This window comes from Oryzias latipes, chromosome 24 (assembly GCF_053564925.1).
Source record: "Oryzias latipes strain Hd-rR chromosome 24, Olatipes_Hd-rR_3.1".
NCBI lineage: Eukaryota > Metazoa > Chordata > Actinopteri > Beloniformes > Adrianichthyidae > Oryzias > Oryzias latipes.
The window spans coordinates 22,712,353-22,724,806 of NC_136260.1; the positions used below are offsets into that span (position 1 = coordinate 22,712,353).

General features: G+C 41.6%; 1 protein-coding gene across 4 annotated transcripts in view; it reads left to right on the forward strand.

The window, feature by feature from the left end:
- plcb1l (phospholipase C beta 1-like) overlaps positions 1–12,454 on the forward strand; it is a 192,232-nt gene that overhangs the window by 71,169 nt on the left and 108,609 nt on the right. For all 4 annotated transcript variants that reach the window (XR_002872859.2, XM_078943207.1, XM_023952847.2 and 1 more), the window contains one exon: positions 1,869–1,946. Coding sequence is in view for 2 of the 4 variants with exons in the window: in XM_023952847.2 (XP_023808615.1) it covers positions 1,869–1,946 (78 nt within the window). In the remaining 2 variants the exon portion in view is untranslated. The remainder of the gene's footprint in view (positions 1–1,868; positions 1,947–12,454) is intronic.

Consider the following 12,454-nt stretch of genomic DNA (forward strand, 5'->3'; position numbering starts at 1 on the left):
AAAAGGCAAGCGCTTAGCCGATCACCGCTAGCTCCACGGAGAAAGTGTGTGTGTGTGTGTTAGCCTGGAGGCGGAGCTGGCAGTGCAAACTCTTCTCGGGAAGGGGCGGTTCCCCACTTTGTGATGTCACAATGTGAGGACCCACTCGGTTTCATGGATTGGGAGGGGCTGGTGCTCAGAGGTTATTAGAGGAAGATTCAGAAATGCGTAAATGGATCAAAATACCGTTTTGGGGTTGTTTTTTTTGTGAGGAATGAACCTTAGAATACACTTAAAAGTTTAATTTGTAATATATAGGCCCTTTAAAAAATGGATTAAACTTTACTTTGTTTTGTTTTTGTCATTAGATATACATATGGCATGATCAAAAAATCGAAAGGCACGAAATACTGTAAGTTCATATAAAAAAAAAAAACTGCTTTTGGTTGTAAACATAAATTATGCTCATGTTAACAGGCTATTGCTTCGTTTAATTTTTGGGCGTCTATGTTTAGTTGTTGTCAATTTTTTGCTGCAGTTTGGGAAATCACACTTTGTCAAAGCTAAAATCAAGTTTGTCTTGATAAAAAATAAGTGAAAAGTTTAGTAGGAGAAAACTGAGAGCACTCACCCTCCATGCTGTGTTCAGCTAATAGATGTTTACCACAAACAAGCAGCAAAATTCCCACAGCCCCCATTAGCAAATTGCTTTCATTTGTAATCCTTTTTGCTCTTTAAATGCATGGGCCCTTGAGAAAATCTACTCGAAGAGTCATGATGGTTAAATGTGTTGTGTTGCGGTGGCTGTGGAGAGTCAGGGCATTAAGAAAGGAGGCTGCTGAAAATGAGTCTTCTCACAACATTAGGCAAATTCCCAGCAGCAGCCGTCGGTTTGATTCCTTCCGCTGATGTCAGACGATTCATCAGTGGACGCCGCATCCATTTGTAACGTCTCCCGCGCATGACAGATATGTTTACACAGAACAGAAGTTAGACTCCGAGTTTAGAGATCGACCTGCGTTTGGGGGGGCGGGGCTTTACATTTCCCTGTTTTGTATGATTAGCATGTGTGCTGCATGGATTCAGTGGCAGGTTTTGTTGTTCGATCAAGCCTGCAAACATTGCACATTCATGTGAACATAACTGAAACTAGTTTTTTCTAATAGATGACAAACCTGAAATGATGGCGTGCTGTACCGCCCGCAACAAAACCTGCAGCTCATTTGTTCTAGATTTCACATCTTTCATGATTTTCCTCCCTCAACTCAGATGGATTTCACTTTATTTTTGTCAATTTCTGCCATTTAAAGACATTAAAACGGCTTTTAACGACTGCCTTCACTTTGCACCCAAACGTAATGAGCGCTTTGCAGAAACAGCCCATTAGCTGTGGCTCCAAACGCCGTGATGGGGACATCATTAGCAGTCTAATGAAGACACTTTGAAGATTTGGTGGCTCTTTGTAGCAAATGCGGTCCTCGCGTGTCTGATCTTGCAGACACCGCCGAAGAGAACAATATGCTACTGTTGCCGCTCATCCACAGCCACCGAGGGCGGGCTCAGACAGAAAAGCAAAGGCTCCTTCTTTTTGTAGTGCCATCCAGTAATATCTGCCGTTGCCATGTGAGCCTCGGGGTGTTTTCTGTTACAAAATGCCAATTATTGTGTCCCTGAAAAATGCTGACTGTTCTTTCTCACATGCAAAGTTGGTCATTTGTTGTGTTGCCCCTAATGGACGACTAAAAAGGAAATGATTGCACACAACCTGCAACATAAACAGCAGTTTTGGAATGCAAATCTTATTTAAACACTTAGTTTTGATGCTGTAATGTGAAATAATTTGCCTTCTGAGATACTATCGTCAAATGTCTCTTTTGTTTCTGCCAAAGGACTCTACGGCAGTGACCCCGGTGACCCTTACAGTTGACCCAAAAGGCTACTTCCTGTACTGGACGGACCAAAACAAGGTAAGGGGCCATACAAATGTGTCGGCTCTAGAAGAATAGTGCATCTTTTCTGAATGAAGCCCGTTGAGACAACTATGTTGTAATATTGGGCTACATAAATAAAAATTGAATTAAAGTGAATGAAAGATCAAAGTCACATCATTTCTTTCTAATTTATTGCTTGCCTCCAGTTTTTTATCTCTTTTTTTATCGTGTTTCATTTTTAGACAGCAGATATATAAATAGAGGAAACATATCTGGGAAACTTTCCAACCTTTCCATTTTGTCACACCGTCCCATAGTTAGTGCCATAACAAGAAGGTAATATAATAAAAACCAAAAAATAAACTCCTATGGTCTCGGTCAATAATGTCCTTACGTGTGGATACGGGCTGTCTGTGGGTGAAAAATGCTCACACCTGTACAGGACATGCAAGTGACAAAATATCAAGGTGATAGACCGCTCAGTGAACCTGTGGAGAGAAAATGTTTGTTTTTCTACAGGCATGCTGTGGACGACAGGTCATAGTCAACACCTATATAGCAGGTAAGGGGGAAGTAGGTGAGAAGCAGACGTGTTGTACGGATTTTTCATGTTTCAAACCCCCTAAATCCTGCTGACTTTAGAGGGAGCCTGTTAGTGCAGTTCACGTGGGAAGTGCACATTCCTTGTGTGCAGTCTGACTGTTAGAAATGAATAAATTAGACAATCAGAATAGTTTTTGTGGGCATCGTATGGGTGTCCTATGGGCACTTACGTATTGCTCAGTCATTAAGGAGACTGTACTCACACCGTATGCTTCAGTCACATGAACCCGTACGGTTGCTGTGGGTTTTTGAGTTAGTACAGGGTCATGAAAATGGAACATACCATTGTCATGTGTCCGATAAGTGTACCATGAAGTATTTGTAAGGAAAATGGAAGTTGCACTCACTTATGACGTACGGGTAATGCTGTCGTTTGTTGTCCTTCTAGTTGCTAATACGGTGGGAGTACTGGCTCCACAATTACCGCTCGCAAAGATGCACGCACAGGCCTGTGGACGTGATATGTCTGTGCCTGTAGGAACTATGTAGGATGACCACACAATCTACACTCTGATTGTTTAATTTCCTTATTTCTAGCAGTCTAGATGCACACAAGGAGGGCAACCGTATCACACGAACAGCGCTAACTGACTCCTTCCGGACGAAACTCACCCTTACGTGTTGTGTAAGTCCAAACTACTACCTGTTGCCCGCAGCGTGACCGTTGAAAAACGTGCACATGACGGTTTTCTCTCTACAAGCTCACTGAGCAGTCTCTATGATCCTTAAATTTAGTGCGGGCCCCCTGTATTTGACACCAGCGTTTGACCATTTTTCACCCGCAGATGGCCTGTATCCACCGGTAAGAGCAGTTGGGAATGGTGCGTCCCATTTCCATCTCTTAAGATGGATGTACAAGCCTCAAGGGAACACCTACACAAGACACACCTACACTACTCTTAAGATGCAACCACACTTGTCAATAATGGTGGGCGGTCAGGGCCTTCAAGCCTAAAAAATATCGGAATCACGTGTTAATCATCCATGCATGCTCATTTAATCATTCCAAAGGGTCTGCGTCCAGACAGACGTGTTTTCACATTGGAGAATTTAACCAATCGCATTTCAGCAGTCCTCTGTTGCCAGGCAGAGTCAGAGCTAAAGAGGTTGACACGATGAGTTCTGAAGGTCCTCTAATCCAAAATCTAATGTCGTTCATTCATTTCCTTCATCCAATCAGATTCTGAGTTAGTGTCAGTAGGGCCTTCTAGCAGGCTTAGAGTCGCAGTATTCAGAGCTTCTGATTGGACAGGAGTTTCAGGAAGTCACATGGAGCCTCATCCAGTTTGACACAGAGAACTTTTTGATCCGTCTCAGTTAAAAACAGACTGACTGTATGTATCCATGGAGGATTTAGCAGGAAAATCTCCCACTGATCTCCTCGACTTCTTCATCAGAAAAATCTAAGTGAATCATGAAGCAGGTTTGGCACTGACCGTCCCTGTGTCCACTGCGTCTGTCCAGCGGACATTTTCTGCTCTGAAGCGGATTCAAACCTACGCAGAAACACAACTGGAGAGACTGGGCTCTCAGCACTGATGATGGAATAGAAAAGGACTTTTGGATGGAACTGAAGACCATAATCTACATGACAGGGTGATGGACTGTTTAGAGGAAAGAGAGGAGGATGGATTTAGTCTTCACATAATCCCATTTTAGATAAATATCATAATAAATAATATTAATTTATATGGTTATTTTCTATGTTTTGTGCTGGCTGTAGTAGCAGAACGAGATTTGTTTACCGTTTTGTTTATTCCGTTTATTTAGAGGCATTTATTGTGACTACAGGAATTTTCAATCTGCAATGCAAAGCTGGTTTCTGCATCGTAAAACGGTTCATGAGGGATTCAGACGCTGTGTAATGCATGCCCCGCCACTGCCTGTCTACGACCCTCCACAGGCCTGGACAACCCAAATACCTGCAGAACTCGCTCTGGTTCATGACGATGCTCACTCTGCGCTCTGTAACATTTCCAAGTGTTCTTGATTCGTGTGCAGTGTTCTTATGAGAGCGTTTCCGAAAAAGAACCTGTTGCACCTGCAGAGCTCAGCTCTGTGGAAACACACACAGCCAAAAACCAGGAACACAGATGTGCAAACTTCAGGCGCTGACCGAACACTTCCGTCACACCTCAGAGGGGCAGAAGGAGCCGCTCCACTCGGGGTCTGTTTGCTCACGTGGGCAGCTGTCGAGTGAAGGGCCGTCTCTGGATTGAGCTGCATTTCCTGCGCGTCAGCAGACATGCCTTCTTGTTCTATTTATAACCATCAGCGCTGCTAGCCTAAGGGGGTGGGGGCTGATTAATAGCCAGCATTGATTTGAAGTTTTCCTACATGGGAATACGTTGCTGCAGGCTCCGTTGCCGACACACACTCATCAGGAGTCCTGATGTGTGTGCCGTAAATCAAGCAATACTCTGGAAGTTCAGAGCAAGAAAAGTCAAAGATAAGACGGGCAAAGAAAGCGCCAGGCGCCGAAATCTGTCGAGCTTTTTTGAAAATGTGACGGATGCAGTGAGGACACTCCTGCCACACACACAAGTCAGACTGATACTCAGCACACATCAGACAAAACTCTATTAGGGCATGAAGACAGAGCCTTTCCTCTGTGCCACTCTGTTTACATACATTCGCTGGCATTTATTCATGACACTATTGCACTTTGGTTCAGCGGACCAATTTAAACAAGCTGCGATGCTCGGGCCGGTGGCTGGCTGTGTTTGTGAGGCTCTGCCTGACGGCCTGCAGAGTAAGAGCATTCCTGGAATTCCTCAGAAGCACAGCAGAACTGCTCTCAGCGTGCCAGCTGTGAAGACTTTCGAGCACACATTGCCAGTGATGGATACAGTTATTTCCTGGGTTTTACGTTCTGCTATTTACTGGAAGCAGAACTGCAGCCTCATTAGCTGTCACGAGGGACATGTTTAACGTTTGAATGTTTGTTTTTCTCTTCCTGAGACAAAAAGTAGGAACTTTTGGGTGTAGCTACAAACTGCAGATTTTGAATTGAAAGAAACTGGAACGAAATAAATGTTCAAATCTCTAAATAATTACGTTATTGTTGTGTCTGATTGAAGGTTTTTCAGCTTACTTATATGTTTTAAGAAAGATCAGAACAATATTTTCATATTTTAGTTCAAATATGTTAACAAATAAATGCTTTAAGCAGAAAAAAAACGTATTTTTACAATCACTGACCTTTTTTATTCAAACATTTTTCCAAAAACAAAGATTCTCTCTTATATTGTTGGTTAATTTTGAGGCTCTAAAGATTATAAATCGATGCATACATCCTCAGAAGGTTTCTAAATGATCATAATTGTATGGCCACATCATATCGATTATGTATTATTTGGTTCTGAGCTCCCCTATACTGCTTGACTCTTTCTGCATGGATCATGGTTGGCTTCGATGACAGCTTGGTTTTGGCTTAAAATAAACTGAAAATTTCTGTCGTTGTTTCCAGTATCTTGAGGATTTAGTTGGTTTCTCCCTGTAAAAGTCACTCTTTGCTAAAGGACTTGGTCACCGATGTTTAAGGCGCCTTTATTCCATTTTGAAATGACTTGTTTGGGGAAATGTTGAGGAACTGGAGGTTACTCAACAATGGCAGCAGGATATGAGTGCAAACATTCTGAATCCAGCGATAAGCTTAATTTGATTTTTTTACTTCCCTCCCTGGTGTGTTGGACACCGGCCAAACAGAGTTTGAACAATACTGCTCTTGTTGAAAATGGGTCCAGAAGTGTGAAAGGTTCTTCTCTTCCTCAGGAGCCTGAAACAGGTGCGAACGGCGGGGAGAGGAGGCGAACTGTCTATCACGTGTCGCTGCTGTGTTTATGACTGAACCTTTCACTCGTGAAGTTTGTTTGTGAATTGTTCATTTGGACGACCCTTTCTGTTTCTGTTTGCTGCCCGCTTTCACTTTAAGAGTCTTCGTTTTAGACAAAGACGGGACCAAAACCCTTTTTCTAGACCTAAACTAAATATTGTATTTGACATTTTTATAGGAATTACCTCTTCATTAGTTGACCTAATAAACCAACCCCTCAATAAAAAGTATAGTATGTTTCAGACTATAAGTCGCTCTGGAGTGTAAGCGCCAAAAAATGCATAACAAAGTAGAAAAAATAATATATAAGTCGCACTTTTGGGTGAAATGTATTTTTACAAAAGACAGGAACAACAACTGACATCTTAAAAGGTTAATCATATAAACACAATAGAAATAAAAGACTGAATATCTCGGCACTTCATTACCGTCACATATTGATGCTTATTTAGCTTCCCGACGGAGCCAATGAAAAATCATCTAGTCTATTAGCCCAACATCTGAAAAACTGTTCAAATAATCAAGACATAAACAACATGCTAACAAGGGAACTCCTTTAAATTTAAAACAATAAATATGTTAAATTCGTCGTTTTTTAAACAACACTGCAGACGCTGGCATTTCTGTTGCGCAGTGTTGCTGTCAGTAGTAAATACTGATACACAAACCTACAGCGCCCTCTAGCAGTTGTTGGTGGGATAACAAAAACACATGAGCTTAATTATTTAAAAAAAACAAAAAAAACATTTAAGTCCCACCCCCAGCCAAACTATGCAAAAACTGTGACTTATACTCCCAAATTACATTAGTCTATTTGTGTACTTAAATAGACCACTTAAAAGCCTTCATTTTTTTTCAAAACAATGACATCATCTGGAGCGTTTTATATCGATGAATTCTGGTTGTGTTTACTAATGTTTACTAACGTCAAAGCGATTTTCAGAGGTCCAGGGCGCAGTGTCAAAATGTCTGGTTGGGTGTTTTGGTTGTTGGGTGCGTAGTAACTCTGTCGTTTTCTTTCTTTTTTTACATGTTGCCAAAAAGTTTGGGAGTTACGGGTGTTGTAAACGTTTCTAACTGGTAATGTGTCATGTACAATTTCTAGAGTTACTGCGAACACAGTTATTAAAGTCTGACTAATAGGTTTACCTCTGACTTTTGATCTTGCTTAATGCGCCTAATGCACCATTCGGTGTGCCTTACATCAGTGTTTTTCAACCTTTTCTGAGCCACGGCACACTTTAACCTTAAAAAAAATCCCGCGGCACACCAGCATCCAAAAATTAAAAAAAAAAGGAAAAACTCATAGTCTGTATTGATCTACAGCCCCTCCACAATCTCACATGCATTTTTGAGATAAAAAAAGCTGGAAACTGCAGCTGTTTTTTTTTCTAAAAGATGCAATAAAATTTAAGTTAGAAGATTTAAAAGCAGTTTGATGTGTGTTCGTTGGTTTCAAGACGTTTAACAACAGATCTCCTTGTGCGCTGTCACTCTCACAACCCAATGCATCATGGGAGATGTAGTGCATAAAACAGCCGGAGATCGGTTTTCGGAGCTTCATTGTTTTGTTCACTTGTTCCACGGTCTGATACCGGATTCTGTGGAAAGCTACACCGCTAAAGACAAGCTTTAGCTGGTATTTTTGGTAGAACTGAGAGACTTTACGAGCTAAATCGGGACAAGGAAGTGAAGACTTTAACCACTTCTGATTGGTCAGACTGAGGACATGTGATTAAGCCCCTCAAGAATGATTGGTGGAGACAGTTAAAGGGACGGGACTTTTCCAAAATACAGCCGAAGGTGCAGCTGAATCGCGGTACTGTACCGTCATTCTTATCAAAATGTCTTTAATAAAATAAAATAAATGCAAAGAAAAAGTATTTTACGATCTTTTATATTCCTAACTCCTCAGTGTTTTATCAGGGCCTGTTTGGATGAACAGAGAGCTGAAATCCTGGAGATGGGAAATTTTTTTAGATCAGTTAATGAGGGCAATTTCCCACGGCACACTTGACCATCTCCCACGGCACACTAGTGTGCCGCGGCACACTGGTTGAAAAACACTGCCTTACATATTATATAACTTTGAAAATTCCTTGACAGTGCGCTCTATAGTGTGGAAAAACAGTAGTACAAGTTTACCTAAAGTTTACTTTTCCTATACTATCTATATATTGTAGTCTTAAAATGGTTCAATTTAGTCAGATGAAGTATTCTGTATACTTCCTACACTGCATGTACATGGTCTATAATAGACTTACTATACTGAGGGTGTATTCATACTGGAAAAATTAGTTGGTCTGGACCCAGTCCGCTTAAATTGGTCAGGATTCAGTCCTAAACCTTCCATTCGGTCTGTATTCAGACTGCCATCTGTACGGACATTTCTGTTACGAACCAGGGCTTGTAAACAAAACCATGTGACTAAAGATCTGTTCAGTCATTGGCCGGGAATTACAAGGGGAAGGCAAAGCAATGAGAGAGAGAATAATGGAGGTCTTGCGCTTTGTAGTTCTTGTCAGCATAAACTATATTTCACTGATGAATTTTGAACGTCTGTGTCAACATCAGGTACTACTCTTTTTAATGCAGCTTTGGTACGGTGGAGTCATGCTGCAAGGCGTTTACTGATGAAAACACTGATAAGTCTTTATGACGTGTAGATTGTTGGGAAAACAGTGTGAGAAGCAATGTGTATCACATTGAAAGATGTTTTAATGAGCCTGCATTTATCCATGTCATTGTTGCTGTGTGTGTTATGGCATTGTTTTTAAGATAAGACACCATATGAGAGGCCATTTTCAGCTGTGTTCAAATAAATGTTCAAACAAATAAAATTCATAAAATAAATTTCAAATAAACCTTTTGCAAATAGGAGGACAAATAACTCTTTAAAAAAACTTCTAACCTTAAATTTCTTTGCATTGATTAATGCAATAAACACCAGTGTTTAGACTACAAAAACGAAAATTTGGAAGTGATTTTGTTATTTTTTAATAAAGATTGCACTTTTTTCAGAGACAGCTCTTCATGCTGCTGCAACAGTGTCATGGCAACGTCTGCCTTCCAGCTCATTTGACTACGTTTGCATGTGACGTGAAAGTCAAAAATGTCAAGGCATGCATCAGCAGCAGACCGCGCCATAAACCGAAATCCTTACACACACCCACCAGTAAGCACACACAGCACTCCTGCAATGTCCGGCCACTGACAGGTGTGTCAGAAACAGGTTAAAAGTAAGATTGACTCCCGGTTTAGCTGGTGAGAAGTTGCGCAACGCTGGGAGTTGGAGCGACTCCGTCAACAACCTTTTCAGTTGTCATGGCGGCGAATGTTTCACAATCTGAGGAACTTTCAAACTGATTCTGTGAGTCTGCATCCTCACCAGCGCGGTTGTAACAAAAGGTCAAAGGCATTCTCTTTAGATTGATGTTCCTGCAGCGTGCCAACTTCAGGGCGCTCGCCGCTCAGCATGTGGCATTGAATGATGCTCAAAGGTGAAACACAGTTCACCCCGGGCCAAAACCAGACGCACAGTTGCCGCAAGATCCCTTCTGAATGAAGCCCTGATTGTGCAAATGCTCAGCAAAAACTGGAACACACAGAGTTTGCTACCTGCTCTGTCATATCAAAGTTCACACCGCAATATTCTGTGATTACTGAGCCTGCTGCTCCTCCGCCCCCGTCAGCGCTATAAGGGACTGACAGACAAAGCATAAATCTATGGCCAATCTACTGAAAGTGGATTTGTAATGTCTGCCAAGTTATTTTATGGCACACAGAGGCCATACGTCATTTGTCCCAGTGGCCGGAGAAAGAGATTGAAAGAAATAATTTGATGAATCTGGTGGCGTTGCAGAAATGATCGCTCAGCTAATATTAGAACTTTTGGACATTTCATTTGGAGAAGCTGGAGAAGCTGAATTATAATAAAACCAATCGGCCCTGATGTCTGATCTGTCGCCTAGTAGTTTTCTGCCTGTATTCTGTTGAAACATGCAGAAAAATATCAAACAAGATGGTTTTAATTTATTTATTTATAAAATAACATTTTTTTGTGAAAGTTCTGCAGCGGTCCTGCATTAACGTTGCAAAGTAGATAAATAAAATATATAAGTATAATCGGGGGGATTTTGGATCCTCTTATTCCTTTCTAAAGAGTAATAAAGATCTTTTTCAAAACCTATTTTCATTCTTTTAATTCAATTCAATTCAATTCAATTCAATTCAATTTTATTTGTATAGCCCAAAATCACAACAACAGTCGTCTCGATGGGCTTCGAAGTAAAACATGAAATCAAAAGGATCACGAATACAAAGAGTTCAATAGAAAAATACTAAAATGAACTAACAAACTGACTAAGCTATACTGGCATCCCTGCCCTTAGACCCCCCTTCGCGGTAAGGAAAAACTCCCAAAAAAACCGGATTCCGGAAAAAACGAAGAAACCTCAGGGGTGCCCACATGAAGGAGGGATCCTCCCCCAGGACGGACAGGCGATTTACCAGAAATCTTAGAGAAGAATTAACTTATCTAAATCTACAACTACATATATAAAAGTCCAGCAGACGAGCTTCATCCAGCCGTGGTTATCGGGACAGTCAAAGGCGCGAGTCGAGCCGGAGACAGGAACCACAGCCAGGTGTAGGAGCAGGAGCAGAGACGAGGTACTCGGTCAGGTACAGAGCAGAGACGAGCCAGAGATGAGCCAGAGGCAGGATCCACAGCCAGGTGTAGGAGCAGGAGCAAAGGCGAGGTAAACGGTCAGGAACTGGAGCACGGATGAGCCAACTGGAGTCTGGAAGCACTCCCACTCCCCAGGAGGGGAGAGGAAAAGAGGGACAATACATGAATCGCACTGCACCAAACAGAGGCATGGAGAACTAAATGATAAATTATGATCAAGAATAGAGGAGAGGAAGGGTAGAAGTAAAAAAGGAAAGAGGACAGAACCCCAGTGTACCATAGTTACCCCAGCTTCAACTTCTAGCAGCCTTTTAAAAGAAATAGTTATTATTAAGTTTAATTTAAACAAACTAACATTAAGTTAAATAATCTCTGAATACTAACTAGTCTGACAATAAGCCTGTCCAAAGAGGAATGTTTTCAGTCTAACTTTGAATGTAGAAACTGAGTCGGCCTCTCTTACATGAGCTGGGAGTTTATTCCATAAGACAGGGGCTTGGTGGCTAAACGCTCTACCTCCAACCGTACTTTTACTAATTCTAGGAACCACAAGCAGTCCTGCATTTTGCGAGCGAAGTATTCTGATTGGTTGGTAAGGGACTATGAGGTCCTTAATATAGGACGGGGCCATTCCATGTAAGGCCTTATAGGTTAACAGGAGGATCTTGAACTTGATTCTAGAATCAACTGGGAGCCAATGGAGCGAAACTAACACAGGAGTGATGTGATCTCTTCTGCTGGTTCCAGCTAACAATCTAGCAGCTGCGTTCTGAACAAGCTGGAGACTTCTTAAGGAACTCTTAGGACACGCTGCTAACAAGGAGTTACAGTAATCCAGCCTCGACGTAACAAATGCATGGATGAGTTTTTCAGCATTACTCTTAGACAGTATATTTCTGATCTTAGCAATATTCCGCAGGTGAAAAAAGGCAGTTCTACATGCCTGAGATATGTGAGCCTTAAATGATAAATCCTGGTCAAGTAAAACCCCAAGGTTTCTAACTGTGGAATTGGGGGCTATACTTATACCATCCAGGGAGACTATCTGAGCAGACAGAGCATCTCTGAGGTTTTTAGGACCAAGTATAATGACCTCAGTTTTTTCTGGGTTCAAGAGGAGGTCATTAATTGTCATCCAGGTCTTGATGTCACTGATGCAGGCGTTCAGTTTCTCTATCTGGTCATTCTGGTCAGGCTTCATGGATAAATACAACTGCGTATCGTCGGCATAACAATGAAAATTGATGCTGTGTTTCCTGATTATGTTTCCTAGGGGTAACATATAAAGCGTAAACAGGATCGGTCCCAAGACTGAGCCCTGTGGGACTCCATAGTTGACTCGAGTGCACTGAGAGGAATGGCCATTTACATTAACGAACTGATACCTATCAGACAGATAGGATTTAAACCACTGGA